This window comes from Ranitomeya imitator, chromosome 5, assembly GCF_032444005.1.
Source record: "Ranitomeya imitator isolate aRanImi1 chromosome 5, aRanImi1.pri, whole genome shotgun sequence".
NCBI classification, from domain to species: domain Eukaryota; kingdom Metazoa; phylum Chordata; class Amphibia; order Anura; family Dendrobatidae; genus Ranitomeya; species Ranitomeya imitator.
The window spans coordinates 27,193,905-27,211,301 of NC_091286.1; the positions used below are offsets into that span (position 1 = coordinate 27,193,905).

General features: G+C 47.4%; 1 protein-coding gene across 2 annotated transcripts in view; it reads left to right on the forward strand.

Moving 5' to 3' along the window:
• RAB3GAP2 (RAB3 GTPase activating non-catalytic protein subunit 2) overlaps positions 1 to 17,397 on the forward strand; it is a 67,335-nt gene that overhangs the window by 18,228 nt on the left and 31,710 nt on the right. For both annotated transcript variants that reach the window (XM_069768473.1, XM_069768474.1), the window contains exons 3-8: positions 1,329 to 1,452; positions 2,537 to 2,618; positions 3,458 to 3,505; positions 5,968 to 6,043; positions 14,784 to 14,885; positions 15,400 to 15,499. In XM_069768473.1, the coding sequence (XP_069624574.1) occupies positions 1,329 to 1,452; positions 2,537 to 2,618; positions 3,458 to 3,505; positions 5,968 to 6,043; positions 14,784 to 14,885; positions 15,400 to 15,499 (532 nt within the window). The remainder of the gene's footprint in view (positions 1 to 1,328; positions 1,453 to 2,536; positions 2,619 to 3,457; positions 3,506 to 5,967; positions 6,044 to 14,783; positions 14,886 to 15,399; positions 15,500 to 17,397) is intronic.

Below are 17,397 nucleotides of genomic sequence, written 5' to 3' on the forward strand. Positions count from 1 at the left end.
ACATGCGTACAGGAGTTTTGAAAATCGCAGAGTGAACGTGCTTGGGGAGAAAATACCTGGCAATGCACAACAGGGCGTCATTCCCAAGATAGATGAGACCCCCATTTGTTGGACATTTATGGAATACCCTGTGCAAATGCCATACATGGCCCACCCAGGACAGGCCTTTTGGGGAACTTATGCTCAGGTGCTCCCTAGCACTTGAAAGACACAAGGAACATTTGACATGGATTTCGACTTTTAAATGCTTTCTCTAATTAGACCGGCAATATGCCTCTGTCATAGAGAAAAATTAAAATTCACCAGACCTCTCCAGAGAGGGGACAGATCACCCTCACATTGAACATATGGGATTAATTGTGGCTGGGGAAAAAAAGAAGCAAATTATACCTACAGTAGTGAGAAAAAAAAAGGATAACACTTCAACCACCATTGAAGTAGAGACCTTCTGCAGTGATCAGGTAATTACAGCAGACAAATTCTTTTATAAAAATACATCAAGTCTGAGATTTGCTTAATCAGAGGCGGGGAAAGTACGCTTCTCTGTAATAAGGTTCCGGGCTGATCAAAGCCAGGATGGCAAACCTTTTGGCACCTGTGGTCAGTGATTAATATTGGGGTTTTGCTGTTCCTTGGCAATTGTTGGTAGCGGTGGGATCTGTACGAATGCACACTTCCCCCACGGCTATTATTTTTTGACAGCTTCTTTTGCATGTATTATCCACTACTACCTACTATTAATAAGCAATAAGTCACACAGTATTTACAGAAAGTTGGGGGGAAAAAATGGAATTGGCTCATTAGGGTCATAATTCATCCCTGCAGAGATTCAGGGAAATTGTAAAATGTATAGTCATCATTTTAATCTGATTTTAGATGTTTTGAAGCTGAAAAAAGAGAGAAATGAGGCAGCTGTATGAATAGGTTTGATCATATACTAATTTGTGTATGCAGCGCTTATGCAGAGCTATGCGTCTCTATGGCGACAGACTGCAAACAATCACTATGTAGTCTGATCCTGCAGGCAAAATTATCTTTGATGTAATCTGCTACTTGCTGACATAACACATTCAGTAGGTTGTGTGGCTGCATATATGTGTAGGGTTGGGCTTCTACCATCCATCCCCATCTGCAGTGGATGCCGTGTGTATAAGTGCAAGTCTGTGCTAGGTAACTTCTAATCTACCTGTATAGGGTAGGGTATAGACTGTCCTTCATACAGTCCTCGTTACACGATGATGCTCGTCCGCAGACCCCACAATAGCTGCACCTTATTATTTTGTGTAAATAAACTTCTTGTTCTCCTTCGGTTATTGCATTGTGCACAGGCTGAAGAAGAAATCTCAGGTAAAGCTCCGTCTGTCTACTGGCTACAGGACTGCGTATTGTCCCTGTCACCCACCAACGATCTGATGGTGATCGCCCACGATCAGAAAGCCGTATTTCTAGCACGTAAGAACATCTCCCCTTCTTAAGAATCAGTGATTGGGGCGGAGGTAAAGGGGAAGATGTCTGGCTTTTCTCTATTGCTTGAGAGACAGGACACTCGCCCGCTCTCTCTCTCTGTAGTTGCTCCCTCTCGGCCGCTCTCTCTCTGGTTGCTCCCTCTCGGCCGCGCACTCTCTGTGGTTGCTCCCTCTCAGCCGCTCTCTCTCTCTGTAGTTGCTCCCTCTCGGCCGCTCTCTCTCTCTGGTTGCTCCCTCTCGGCCGCGCACTCTCTGTGGTTGCTCCCTCTCAGCCGCGCTCTCTCTGTAGTTGCTCCCTCTCGGCCACGCTCTCTCTCTGTAGTTGCTCCCTCTCGGCCGCGCTCTCTCTGTGGTTGCTCCCTCTCGGCCGCGCTCTCTCTGTAGTTGCTCCCTCTCGGCCGCGCTCTCTCTGTAGTTGCTCCCTCTCGGCCGCGCTCTCTCTTGCCTGCTCACTCTCTCTCTCTCTGGTCGCTCGCTCTCGCCCGCTCACTCTCTCTCTCTGTGGTCGCTTACTCTCGCCTGCTCACTCTCTCTCTTTCTGTGGTCGCTTGCTCTCGCCCGCTCTCTCTCTCTGTGGTCGCTCGCCCTCTCTCTCTCTCTCTCTCTGTGGTCGCTCACTCTCGCCCGCTCACTCTCTCTCTCTGTGGTCGCTCGCTTTCGCCCGCTCACTCTCTCTCTGTGGTCTCTCGCCCGCTCACTCTCTCTCTCTGTGGTCGCTCGCTCTCGTCCGCTCACTCTCTCTGTGGTCTCTCGCCCGCTCACTCTCTCTCTCTGTGGTCGCTCGCTCTCGTCCGCTCACTCTCTCTCTGTGGTCGCTCGCTCTTGCCCGCTCACTCTCTCTCTCTGTGTGGTCGTTCGCTCTCGCCCGCTCACTCTCTCTCTGTGTGGTCGTTAGCTCTCGCCCGCTCACTCTCTCTCTCTGTGGTCGCTCGCTCTCGCCCACTCACTCTCTCTCTCTCTCTCTCTCTGTGGTCGCTTGCTCTGGCCCGCTCACTCTCTCTCTGTGGTCGCTCGCTCTGAGTTTTCTGATTGTCATTTTCTTTCCATTGTGCATTGCTTTGATTTCACAGCTAAGTGGAAAGCTGATGGGAAAGGCCGGGAGGAAATCCAGTATGAAGTGGTCTGGAGCGGCTCTCTAAATGTTGAAGAGAAGTAAGTTTCCCCCAAAATGTTTGATGACTTATAAGACTTAACGGCCTTACGTTACATTTTATAGGCCTCACTTACATTATTGTTATATTGAAAATATCAACAAGCTGCCATTGACTGATCTAGAATTATTTCTGTGTTTTCTATTATTGTGTTCAGTTGTTCTAGATATCGATACACGGAGCAATTATAATAATTGTCATTATTGAAAACAATCCATAAACTCGTGATAATACAATACGCTGGATGAAGTGTAAAGCAGTAATAATATATAAAGTCATTATATACCTCTATTTTCTCAGTGTATTGTAAACATTAGGCTGTGTTCACACGTTGCGGTTTTTTCGCGGTTTTTCCCGATAAAAACGCTATAAAACCGCAAAAAAACTGCATACAATAAGCATCCCATCATTTAGAATGAATTCCGCATGTTTTGTGCACATGATGCGTTTTTTTCCGCATAAAAAAACGCATACCGCACAAAATCCGGACATGCTCTATCTTTTTGCGTTTTTTTGCGGATTTCCCACTCCAAAATGCATTGGGAAGTGTCCGGAAAAAAAACGCGTCAAAACCGCGGCAATAACGCGGCAAAACTGCGGCAAAATCGCGGCAAAAACGCATGCGGTTTTCTTGCGGATTTCATGCAGAAAATGTCCGGAATTCTCAGGAATTTTCTGCATGAATTCCTGAACGTGTGCACATAGCCTAAGACTTCATCATATTTGTGTTGTTTGTGCTTCGATGCGATCGTAGATCAGGAAGGACTGGCCATGGAGTAAAGTATCACTTTTTGGACTTGTAGCATCCGTCTAATGCTGTGATGTCCTTTTGCTTTGCAGTGAATTTATCAGTAGCGCTCTGTGCATCCCGTTGGCGAGCCAGAAAAGGTAATACAGACGGTATGGCGGGTGTCTGTCTCCACTCAGAGGCGCAACTTATAGTGGGTGCAGTAGTTACAGTTGGACCCAGGCGTTGGTGCCTAGGGGGTCCAGTGGGTCCCTCTTCCACATATTAGATTACTAATGCTGTTTAAGACCCATGACAGTCCGGGTCCTTGTTGAGGATTTTGGATTGGGGTTTACAAGCTTCAAGTTTACACCACTTCATGGAGCTATCTTAACAGCAAAGTTAGCTTTTCACCTATTTTAACGAATTTGGGCACCCATTGCGGGCTTTATTTTACGTACAGTACTGTAAATGCAGGAGAACATTTTTGTAATAGGGTTTCATGGAAAATGTATGACCGTTTTGGTTTCTACATCCTCTATCTATTACAGTACATAGCAGACTGCAGAATGAGATAATGATAATCTTTATTTATATAGCGCCAACATATTCCGCAGCTCTTTACAGTTTCAATCACAACAGTCATAAGTAACAGCGGTAACAATACAATAATTAAAGCAAAATAAGACGACCCTGCTCGTGAGAGCTTACAATCTACAATGAAGTGGGTGAGATACAAAGTACAGGTGTGTATTTACAATGATGTATTTACAATGATGGTCCTGCCATCTTCAGGGGATGGGGGATAGATGGAGATAGTGAATGGGCCACACACACACACACACACACACACACACACACACACACACACACACACACACACACACACACACACACACACACACACACACACGCATAAAATGACTTTGATTGGTGAACGTGATAGGCCGCTCTGAACAAATGTGTTTTGAGGGAGAGCCTAAAACTATGCAAGTTGTGGATGGTCCTAATATCTTGGGGTAGAGCATTCCAGAGGATTGGCGCAGCACGGGAGAAGTCTTGGAGTTGGGAGAGGGAGGTACGGATTAGTGCAGAGTTTAGTCGAAAGTCATTTGCAGAGCGCAGCGGTCGGTTAGACCGATAGACAGAAATGAGGAAGGAGGTGTATTGGGGTGCCGCACTGTGAAGAGCTTTGTGGGTGAGAACAAGTACTTTGAATTGTATCCTGTAATGAATGGGTAGCCAGTGTAACGACTGGCGAAGAGTGGACGCGTCTGAGTAACGATTACCTAGATGGACAACCCTGGCTGCTGCTTTAAGTATGGACTGGAGAGGGGAAAGTTGAGTGAGGGGAAGGCCAATTAATAGAGCGTTACAGTAGTCCAGGCGGGAGTGGATCAGGGCGACAGTGAGGGTTTTTGTTGTTGTTACCATTGAATCTGTCAATGAACTCGTTCTGACGTCTGACTCCGTAACCCTGAACTTTCTCTTCAGACCCCGTAACCCTCATCTTTCTCTTCAGACTCCGTAACATTATCTTTCTCCTAACCTGTGATGCATAGAGGCTCTAGAATATTTTAAATAACACCCATTACTAAAAAGGTTTTGTAGCCAAAATACATGCTTTTAAGTAACAAAATCACCCCCAAAGGTGTTAATATACATTAATAAAAAGTAAAAGAAAATTAAAGGGGATGTACTTTTGACTAAAACAAAGCAAAACATTTTTGTAATCGAATTGTAATTAGGGTTTTGAACCGTTTGGCTTCTACAGCCTCTGTGTATCACAGGTTAGAAGATTACACGAGACATGAGTGAAGTATTACTGACTTGAGAAAGAGATCACTGATGATTTCACTGGTAACTCATTCTGTAGTCTATGTACCGTGATATATAGAGTATGAAGAAGCCAAACCTCCCAAAATTTTTAATGAAACCCATTACCAAAATTTTTTTGTTTCTAGCTAAAATATCAATAAAATGGCATATTTAATATAGGCAGAAAAGGAATTGGCATTTTTACGGGGAGTGGGTCGAAAACATTTTTACTAATGGTCTTATTAAAAAAAATTTGGACTGTTTGGCTTCTACAGCCTCTCTGTATTACAGGTTAAAAGATCATACAAGAGAGAAGAGGAAAGATAAGGGTCAGAAGAAGCTCACTAATACATTCACTAGTCCCTCATTTTGCAGCCTGCCGGGTACTGTGATACATACAGGATGTAGAAGCCAGACAGTACAAAGTTTTTCATGAAACAATTACCATATTGCTTTGAGAATGAGGCTGTACACTTTAGACTAGCACTGGCCAAACTCTCCTACTTGAGCGGATCGGCTTACCATGTAATATGTGTAGTGGATTCCCATTTCTCCCCTAAATGTTGATTGAGGGAAGGATTGGGATGTAGGACTTCAGAGGAGAAACGCAAAGTGTTCCTTCTCCGCAATCAGAACACATGCACACTCGGTGTAGTGAGCATGCATGTGATTAGAGACAAGGGAGGGTTAGCGGTCCGCTTGGATGAGCGTTCGGATGACTGGTGTCTGTAGTGTATGGCCAGCTTTACTGTGCATCCATGTACATGTGTGTGCATACTGAGCCTCCCATATCTCCACCGTACAGGAGTTCTACTGGGAGGCCGGACTGGACTTGCATCGTCATTGGCTTCACCTCTGGATACGTGCGCTTCTACACCGAGGTTAGTTCTCAACATCTTTTATGTGTAATATATATGTACAGTGGGGCAAAAAAGTATTTAGTCAGTCAGCAATAGTGCAAGTTCCACCACTTAAAAAGATGAGAGGCGTCTGTAATTTACATCATAGGTAGACCTCAACTATGGGAGACAAACTGAGAGAAAAAAATCCAGAAAATCACATTGTCTGTTTTTTTAACATTTTATTTGCATATTATGGTGGAAAATAAGTATTTGGTCAGAACCAAAATTCATCTCAATACTTTGTAATATATCCTTTGTTGGCAATGACAGAGGTCAAACGTTTTCTGTAAGTCTTCACAAGGTTGCCACACACTGTTGTTGGTATGTTAGCCCATTCCTCCATGCAGATCTCCTCTTGAGCAGTGATGTTTTTGGCTTTTCGCTTGGCAACACGGACTTTCAACTCCCTCCAAAGGTTTTCTATAGGGTTGAGATCTGGAGACTGGCTAGGCCACTCCAGGACCTTGAAATGCTTCTTACGAAGCCACTCCTTCGTTGCCCTGGCGGTGTGCTTTGGATCATTGTCATGTTGAAAGACCCAGCCACGTTTCATCTTCAATGCCCTTGCTGATGGAAGGAGGTTTGCACTCAAAATCTCACGATACATGGCCCCATTCATTCTTTCATGTACCCGGATTAGTCGTCCTGGCCCCTTTGCAGAGAAACAGCCCCAAAGCATGATGTTTCCACCACCATGCTTTACAGTAGGTATGGTGTTTGATGGATGTAACTCCGTATTCTTTTTCCTCCAAACACGACAAGTTGTGTTTCTACCAAACAGTTCCAGTTTGGTTTCATCAGACCATAGGACATTCTCCCAAAACTCCTCTGGATCATCCAAATGCTCTCTAGCAAACTTCAGACGGGCCCGGACATGTACTGGCTTAAGCAGTGGGACACGTCTGGCACTGCAGGATCTGAGTCCATGGTGGCGTAGTGTGTTACTTATGGTAGGCCTTGTTACATTGGTCCCAGCTCTCTGCAGTTCATTCACTAGGTCCCCCCGCGTGGTTCTGGGATTTTTGCTCACCGTTCTTGTGATCATTCTGACCCCACGGGGTGGGATTTTGCGTGGAGCCCCAGATCGAGGGAGATTATCAGTGGTCTTGTATGTCTTCCATTTTCTAATTATTGCTCCCACTGTTGATTTCTTCACTCCAAGCTGGTTGGCTATTGCAGATTCAGTCTTTCCAGCCTGGTGCAGGGCTACAATTTTGTTTCTGGTGTCCTTTGACAGCTCTTTGGTCTTCACCATAGTGGAGTTTGGAGTCAGACTGTTTGAGGGTGTGCACAGGTGTCTTTTTATACTGATAACAAGTTTAAACAGGTGCCATTACTACAGGTAATGAGTGGAGGAAAGAGGAGACTCTTAAAGAAGAAGTTACAGGTCTGTGAGAGCCAGAAATCTTGATTGTTTGTTTCTGACCAAATACTTATTTTCCACCATAATATGCAAATAAAATGTTAAAAAAACAGACAATGTGATTTTCTGGATTTTTTTTTCTCAGTTTGTCTCCCATAGTTGAGGTCTACCTATGATGTAAATTACAGACGCCTCTCATCTTTTTAAGTGGTGGTTTTTCTAGGGTACCTCTCTCTTATGTAAATTTCCTACAATATTTTAGTAGAATTTTTTTCAGTTACCTACAGAGGATAAAACTCATTCCTGATCATGCGATGGACCCAAGGTGCGAGTCTTGTAACTAGACACCATTCTGATAACTGGTGAAGCCAGCCGGGCCCCCGTGTGTCCAGCGCATGACCCGGGGCCAGTGTTGCCCATTTGAACAATATGTTTCTTGTGGAATGACAGCAAGCAGAGATCTCGTAACCTTCGAGCAATTGATACAGAAAGTATGTGAGAAACTTGTTTTAACTTTACGTTCTACAGAAAAACATCCTTGTATTTGCTCCAATTGGAATAAATATTTGTTTAGTAAATTAACATTTGCATGAAATGATTCTGTGTTGTGTGGGTTGCTCACTATTGTGTTCTGTATTTCTCTATCGCCTTTCATTGGGGGACACAGGAACCATGGGGTGTATGCTGCTGCCACTAGGAGGCTGACACTATGCAAATAAAAAAGTTAGCTCCTCCTCTGCAGTATACACCCTACCGACAGGAAGTCTGCGTGGCCTTGCTCAGGGGGGACATTTCCGCCTCGGGTCCTGTGGGCTTCCCAGCCCCGGCTTCAGCGCGGCCCTCGGTGGCTCCCCTGCTCCGGCCGCTGTGTGCGGCCCTTCATTTCCTTTCAGCGCGGCGGCTTTGCCGGCCGCCGCATCGCTTCGGCCCTCTGTGGCTTCCCTGCTCCGGCCGCTGTATGCGGCCGTTCGTTTCTTTTCGGCGCAGCGGCTTTGCCGGCCGCCGCGTCGCTGGTCGGGCCCCCTGCAGCTGCGTCCCTCTGGCCGCTTGCAGCGCCGCGCGTCCTCCCTCGGCGTGGCGGCTTGCCGGACCGCCGCGCCGCTTTGAACCTGCGGCTGCGCTGCACCCGCCGCTGTGGGCGGCCGTTCGCCTGTCGCCTTCTGCGGCGCGCTGTTTGCCGCTTCGGCCCTTCCATGCCGGTCACCGATCGCTAATTTAGGCCCCGGCTTCTGCCTGGGCCTACTTCCGGTGCCGGACTCCGCCCCCTTTCTTCTCTCATCGGGCGGGCTTTTCTCCCGCCCGACATTTTCACTGCGGCCCGCCTTCTCTCCGCCCACCGGCGCCATCTTGGGACTCCTTTACATGCACTCAATCTCAGGAGCCCATACCGCGGTCACATCCGCAGATCGAGTCCAATTTGCGGCAGGAGCCCACATCACCCTCCTGCCTAAAAGACGACTTCTTACCGGAGGCCCATCCTATCAAGCCGAACAGCGTCCTCCGGATCCCGTTTTTCGTCTACCGTGAGTAGCTCTGCTCTGCAGACTGACACTCCCCTCTGCCCCCACCCCCCCCCCCACCCCCTAACCACTCGGGCAAAAAGGGGGCCATTCTCGTCTTCCTACTCCTGCAGCAGCCCGATTGTGCCTACCGCCCAGGATCCCCCGGCCGATCCGCCCGAGAGTGATAACCCCATCCCAGGCTGGGCCTCCTCTCTGTCTCAATCGGTGGCCAATCTAACACGGTGTCTCAACCCTGGTGTCCGTGCTGGATCGGTTACTCCTGCAGACCCCCGCAGTAGCCACCGGGTCGCTGGAAGCTCCGTCCGAGCCCTCCAAGGCTAGCTGCAAAAGGTCCAGACAGGAATGCCAGTCTGAGTCTTCTTCTCGCTCCATCTCAACACTCGGTCCTCCTCTGCAGTCGGCGTCCTCCCGATCCTCCTTCCCTGAGTCAGGCGAGGCTTTCTATGATACGCCTTCGAAGGATAATTTGGGGCCGGTTTCGAACCAAATCGCTAACATGAGGGATATGGTTCAAAGCCTCATTGGAGCGACCAATCAGACCTGTGGCATCAAAGATTCCTCTACGAAACCCGCAGATCAGGCGGTTTCGTTTAGATGGTCTAAGCTACCTCCCAAGGTATTTGCTCCTCATCCTGAATTCAAGGAGCTTCTGTCCAGAGAAAGAGCGAATTCTACCAGAAGTTCTCAAAGAGACAAGCGTCTTGGAGTCTCATATCTCTTTCCTCCGGATCTCATTGCCAACGGGAATGAGAGGCGTTAGAGAACAACCTCTCCCCCTGTGGATCCGTCGGCTGCTAAACTTGCCACCGACACAGTCCTTACGCTGTCCGGTGGGCGGCTCTGAAAGATTCCATCGATAGGATCATGGAATCCTTCGTGAAGTCGGCTTTCAAAACTGCCGAATCATCCCAATGCCCAGCCTTGGCTTCCATTTGGGTTTCGAAGTCTGTATCCGAGGAGCTAAACAACTCCGTTAAGGCATTCAAGCTGGAGCTCCATCAGGCCGGCTGGCGGAACTTGCCACCCAGATTACTCACGCCGGGGAATATTTTGTTCCCTGGACGTCGCGTCTTCTGCCGCACAGGCGCTCAGTAATGTTGTTGCCAGCTGTCGCACTGTTTGGCTCAAGAGTCATCAAAGAAGTCCCTTACAAGCCTGCCTTTTCAAGGTTCACATCCTTTCGGTTCCAAGCTGGACCAAATTTATTAAGGACGCCACTGGTGGCACCAGTCCCCTTCTCCAGACCTCGCCTACTTTCCCTTTAGGCGGCTACTTCGGTCTTTTTGACTTTTTTCGTAGTTTTGCGGCATCAGATTCCTCTTCGCAGAGGCCACAGGCACGTTAAGAGAAGAAGGTATTCTTCGACTCACTCTTTTCTGGCGTGCCCGCTACTCCTAAGGTGGATTCTCCAGGTCCAGGACTGGAGGTTCCACCTAGGCATGACCCACGACCAGACCCCAGCCCGTTTCTCAGGCTGGGCAACCGTCTCCTGTTCCTCAGGGACGTCTGGGTCTCCTCAGTAGAGGGCGCATGGGCCAGGGCACTTGTATCCTCTAGATACAAATTCTTCATTTCACGGTCCTGGGATCTTTTTCTTCAAATCCCAACCTCCAAGAGACCCCGCTCTAGTCCCGGGTTTCTTTACGGCCATTGTTTCCCTCCTTAAATCTGGGGTAAACGTTCCCGTCCCAGAACAGGAACGGTTCAACGGTTCACAGGCTTCTCTTCGAATCTTTCTGTACTGACACAGGACAACAAGGTTCGTCCCAGTCCGGATCTCCATTTGCTGAACAGGAAGTTTCATCGGAGACACTTCAGGATGATATTCCCTCGTTCAGTAATCACTTTCATGGAGGCTCAGGAATTTCGGTTTCAGGCTCCCGAAAGTCTATCCATCTTTCCCGACATTCTAACCGTTGCGGGTGGCTCGTCAACAGGAAGAAGTTCCGTCTTGTTCAGCGCCTCGTATCTCCGGGCATGTTCTTCGACACTTGTTGGACCAGAGTCTTCCTTCCCGAGGACAGGATCTTCCTCCTTTGTCAGGAAGTTCGCTTGCTCCAGGGTTCTCGGCTCCCCTCCTTTCCGATGGGCCTTAAAGACCCTAAGGAGGTTTGGTTGCAACATCGGAAGCAATTTTCCCTTCGCCCGTTTCTTTCAAGACTTCTTCAGCAGGCTATTTTATCGCAGGGGACAGGTCTGTCTTCTCCCTGCATCGTCCGATCCGGTTTTCTCCCAGGTCAAATGGTTCCTCGACTGGTGGCCGAGGTCACTTCTCTTATCCCAGAGTAGATCCTTCACAGCATATCCTTCCTTCCAGTTCCCTGGCAGGTGGTGACGACGGACGCCTGTCCGCTCGCGGAGGCGCGGGGCTTTGTCTCCTGTTCTTTCAGGGTGGTTGGTCGGCGCAGGAACCCTCTGCCGATCAATGTCCTTGAGTTCCGGATCATCTTTCTGTCTTTCCTTCACTGGGTAAGGATTCTCAGCAGCCTGCCAATTCGAATCCAGACAGACAATGACACAGCTGTGGCATATGTCTACCACCAGCGGTGGACTCGGCGTTCGCTGGCCTCGGCCGAGATTCCAGGATCCTCCTTTGGACAGAGGCAACAGTCCTGGTGAGCTCCGCAGTGCATGTCCCCGGCGTGGACATTTAGGCCGCCGACTTCCTCGGCCGCGAGGGCCTCGCGGCAGGGGAAGGGTACTTCAGGAGGTTTCCTATCGGATTACTTTTCTATGGGGGACTCCAGAGGTGGTCCTCATGGCGTCCCGATTGAACAGGAGGTCCCTCGGGTCGGCTCAGGGTCCCGTGTTTCTCTCACAGTGGGGTTGACGCTCTGGCCATTCCTCGGTCGCAGTTTGGGCTCCCCTATTGGTTTCCATGCCTTCCCTTGCTTTCCAAGCTGTCGAAAAGGATCTAGGCTGGATGGGTGCCGGTCATTCTGATCGTCCCGGATTGGCCCAGGAGGTCCTAGATTGCAGACATCGTCAATCCTCTCGCGGACACCCCTGGTGTCTTCCAGGCGGACCCGATCTGCTGTCTCAGGGTTCGATTTTTCACCCGAATTATCGGTCGCCCAGTTTAACGGCGTGGCTGTGAACTCCACAGTTCTAAGAGCGTCCGGCCTTTCGGCCCAGATGGGTCACTCTATAGTCCAGGCTGGGAAGCCTTCGTCTTCTTTCAGGATCTACTATCGTACCTGGTAGGCTTACTTTCGTTGTTGCGAGTCCAACCGCTTTTCAGCTATGTCCTTTTTCCCTGCCTTCCATTTGGTTTTCCTTCAGGCAGGACGGGATTCGGGCTTCGCTCTCAGTTCCCTATAGGGCCAGGTTCCTACGCTCTTCTTCCCTTTTAAGAAGACGTTATCTTCTCAGCCACAGGTTAAGACCTCCCTTCAATGAGTGGCCCACGCTGTCCCTCCCATACAGGGCCTCTGGATTCATGGGATTTAAAGGTTGGGTTGGTGGTGCTTAGGGGTTCCCCCCTTTGAGCCTCTCAGGGAGTTTTCCCTGTCAGTTCTATCTCGGAAGGTGGTTTTTCTCAGGTCCATCTCTTCGATCCGCCGCGTTTTTTTGAGTTGGCGGCCATTTCTTGCCGACCTCCTTTCTTGATTTTAATCCAGGACAAGGTGGTCGCAGACCTCTGCCTTCCTTCCTTTCTCGAGGTGGTTTTCATCTTTCCACCTCAACGAGGACATCGTTATACCTTTCCTTTTGTCCAGCTCCGACTCTGGAGTGATCGTTGAACAGGCTGGGTCTCGTCAGGGCAGTGAGGATCTCCCTGGCTAGCACAGCTGCTTTTCGAAAGATGGATTCTCTTTTCGCCATCCCTGATGGCGTGCGTAGAGGCCTGCCGGCTTCCAAGGCGACTATTGCTCGCTCTATCAGAATGGCAATTTTGGAAGCTTCCGGGTCAAGAACAAGAGTGCCTCCTGAGTTAAGGCTCACTCTACCCGGGCAATCGGCGCTTCCTGTGCGGTATGCCACGGGGTTATCGCTGATGGCTTTGCAAGCGGCAACCTGATCTTCCATCCACACGTTTCGCCGAACTACGGTGGACTCCAGCCTGGGCAGAAGGATCCTGCAGGCAGCAGTGGTGAGTCCTCGGACCTGATGGAAGTCTGTTTTTCCCACCCCAGGGACTGCTTTGGGACGTCCCATGGTTCCTGTGTCCCCCAATGAAAGGCGATAGAGAAAACAGGATTTTTGGTTGCAATGCTTACCGTAAAATCTGTTTCTCGGAGCCTTCATTGGGGGACACAGCTCCCTCCCAAGTTGAACAGCTCTGTTTACTGTTTACGTTTGTGTTCTTTGAACATTCTTTGAGTGTTTGAAACTGTTAATCTATGGAGCGCCGTAGAATTTGTCGGCGCTATATATATAAATAAAGTTTATTATTATTATATTATTATTATAGTTCTCTTTTACACGTTGCTTCTCCTACTGCTTTCTCACTAACTGAATATCCTACTTCCTGTCGGTAGGGTGTACACTGCAGAGGAGGAGCTAACTTTTTTATTTGCATAGTGTCAGCCTCCTAGTGGCAGCAGCATACACCCCATGGTTCCTGTGTCCCCCAATGAAGGCTCCGAGAAACAGATTTTATGGTAAGCAACCAAAAATCCTGTTATTTCACTCTTTTTTATTATTATTATTATTATTATTATTATTATTATTATTATTATTATTGTATTATTATTAGATATTATTGTTATTAGTGATGAGCGAATTTACTTGCGATTTCTCGAGCACGCTTGGGGGTCCTCCGAGTATTTTTTAGTGCTTGGAGATTTAGTTTTTCTTGACGCAGCTGAATGATTTACATCTGTTAGCAGCATAAGTACATGTGGGGGTTCCCTAGCAACCAGGCAACCCCCACATGTACTTTTGCTGGCTAGTAGCTGTAAATAATTCAGCTCCGGCAAGAAAAAAACTAAAAAATACTCGGAAAACCCCCCGAGCGTGCTCGCGAAATCTCAAGTAACGAGTATATTCGCTCATCACTAATTATAATTTTTCTTTCACTTATTTTTATATATCTAAAACATTTTTTTCCTACAGAGTGGGTCTAGCAATAGCAATTTGGATCGGTACTAACTTTTTTCCATATTTATTTTTCACTTATTTCAGATACTGTGCCCTCCCTCTCCCCCTTAAGGTCATAACCAGACCTTTTTTGGGACATTATATGACCTTATGTTGTTCAATGTTTTATAATATATGGAGTTGCTCTCGCCTTCCAGCTCTTCTATGGATCCAGCGCAGGCCGTTCTGCACATACTCCAGAAGTGGTGCCTGCTCAGCTCAGAAGTCACAGGACCACTGCAGCCGATGATTGGCTGCAGCAGTCAGGTGTCTAGCAGAACGCACCATCAGAGAAACATTCAATGACGCTCTCTTCTAGTCGTCTGACTACTGCAGCGATCCTGTGAGTTTGGACTGAGCAAATACCTCTTCAGAAGCATGGCCTGTGCTGGATCCACGTGGGCATTGGAAGGTGAGTATGCCTTTGTTTATTATTTGAAGACCATCCATTTATTATTTTTTTTATTTTTTTTATTTCACTGTTGAATGGCCCTTTTAAGAAGTCATTCACGGGTTTTGAAAGTGGAAATTAATTTAAAAAATGTCTAATGTATTTTATCAAATCTGCATCGATTTTTCCAATTTCAGCCCCTTTCTGCTGGTCCAGGGGGCTCAACACAGGCAGGAAGCATCAGATAAAGGGGGCTGTCCGCCTGGATCCGTTCATTAGAAAAGATCACCTGCCTCTCAGTGTACCAGCTGTACTGACAAACCCCTTTAAAGAACTCTTTCTTCCTTTCTTTCTTTCCAGAGCGGAGTGCTGCTTCTTTCCCAACTATTAAATGAAGACCCCATTCTTCAGCTGAAGTGCAGGACCTATGAGATTCCCCGACACCCGGGGGTCACTGAGCAGGTAACGCCGCTGTCTGCGATCGTCTGCACATTTGTAGCTGCTCTGTGAATGTCCCATCACACTCCTGGTGTATCTTCTTGCAAGAATGATTTGCTGGTGAGCTCCTTTGAGAGTGGAGACCTCCGGGCACAGTCCCCCTGCTCGTGTTGGTAGATCAGCTATAAAAAGGAAAACACACAGAAATTAAAAGCAGAACATTGTAAAATGACTCCCAAGATAATAACATGACTGATTATGTATCTTGTGACCTCAGTTCTGGGTGATCTACACAGTCACCGACGGGACGACACTTGTATAATCACAGTACATGAAATTTAAGCACCTGCAGTCCTCATAGACCTTCTTTTTAGATGATCCTAAGAAGTTGACAGTCTTTATTTTTTTGCAGTGTTATAAATGCACCGCTCAAGATCGGCCGAAGTTATTTGCATCTCGTATACAAATTCCCAGTGAACCCGTTTTGTAATATATATTTTCTTTTTATTTTCATGCTTCACTGTTTTTCCTCCTGAAGCATGAAGAGATGAGCATCTTGTACCCGTCGGCTTTTGTGACAATCGATGGCTTCAGCCTTTTCCAGTCACTCAGGGCTTGTCGCAATCAGGTAGCACGAGGTACGTTGCTTCTATAACCTGTGCTTCTTAAATCGTCTTTGTCATGTAGATGTGGGGTTTGGTGTTTGGCACAGTTCAATGACTGTGATATGTTAATAGTTTTACATAGGACTGCAGGTAAGCCTGTTATAGGGTTGCGGTTATGTTTGTCATAGTGCTGTTAAGGGCTCACGTAGTGAGGTGGATTCTCAAAGCCGTACGGTGAGAGGCACAGATCGGTGAAAATGGAGCCGTGGGAAAGGACAGCACGTAAATCATCGGTGACCAGGACAGCAGAACGGCAGAAAGGAAAGCAAAGATGTAAGCAGCAGATGCAGCTGAATGGTAGTAAAATGCAGGAACTAGCAGAATGGACACAGTTAACCACAGGTTTAGTAGAACCGTATAAGGAATTAAGAACTTGCAGCAAGCAGACTGTTAACGTCAAGTTTTGCAGAGGTTGTCTAGTAAAGTCAAGGTATCTCCTAGCCACAGGATGGGTGATTACTTGTTAATTAGTGGGGGCCCGATCACTGGGACCTGCACAAATCGGCAGAATGGGGGAAGTTATATCCTCGTTATAATGTAGTGACCGAGCCAATACTCTACCGCCGCTTCGTACAAGACCTATGGGGCTACCTAGTGCTTTGCTCTTTTTTTTCTGCAGCTCCATAGAGAAGTAATACAGTGATGGCTGGACATTCAATGTGTCTTTTTTTTTTTTTTTTTTTTTATGCGATAAAAATTCCTTGTTCTGCCTATTGATGTGTATTCCAGCCGCCAAACACACATTGATCAGAAAGTTATCTGTTAGATAGGTGATAGCTTGTTTTCATCGGACAATCCCCTCAAGTATAGGCTAAGGAGAGACATATATGCAGTCAGGACCTTGCAGCAGGAAAATGGTTAACCACAGGATAATAAGAGATATACATGCAGTCAGGAACTTGCTGTAGAGAGATGGTTAACCACAGGATTAGCAGAGTCTTAAAGGCAAACATGGCTGCCTGAACCGGGCTTAAAATGCCTTGGGTGGTGACAAGAGATGCTTGCCAGGTTACCAGGGTTAAACCGTTCAGAAAAGTACAGAGGGAGCCGGCCATAGGAGAAGGGAGCTCGGCTCTGGAGCTGGGACAGGTGAGTAACAAGTGCAAATCTTTGCTGTTGTTCAGACTTGTATCACCATGAAGTCCAGGCTTCAACTTAGAGGATGGTTTAGGTCTAGATATAAGGAAGAATGTTCTCATTCACTGACAACAAGAAGAATTCTTGAAAATGATGGAAAATTAAAATATCAAAACCACAAAAAGAGGACGTGAAAATCCTCCAAAAATCTATAAAAAACGCCAAGAAAAAGGCATAGATGCTTACCTGCCTAGGCCTCAAAACAAATGCACTAACAGGGCGCAGTGGACCCATTTAAAGATGGCGGCTACACAGGAAAATTAAAATACCATATTTGACCGAGATTTATTCTAGTGATCACCGCGCAAAAAGAAATAATGAAATTGTTCAAATACAAATACTGCACCTATCGCCCCTATGTCTCACATCTGATACCTACTTACTCGAGAATGGATAAGTCTGCTCTTTTTCCTTTACATGCCCGTAGTGCGGCGTCCATCCATTTGTAGGAGCATTTCGATGGTGTCTGTGTATCCGCCTGGGCAGAAGTTATTTGTAGTGATGAGTGAGCGTGCTGGGTAGGTGAGGCGTTATCTCAGCATGCTTGAGGCTAACCGAGTGACTTCGGCGTGCTCTAATAACATGTTCGAGTCCTCGCTGCTGCATTTCTCGCAGCTCTTCGACAGCCACAACACATGCAGGGATTGTCTAACAAACAGGCAATCCCTACATGTATTTTGGCTGTCGCGCGAGAAATGCAGGAGCGAGGACTCGAACATGTTATTAGAGCACGC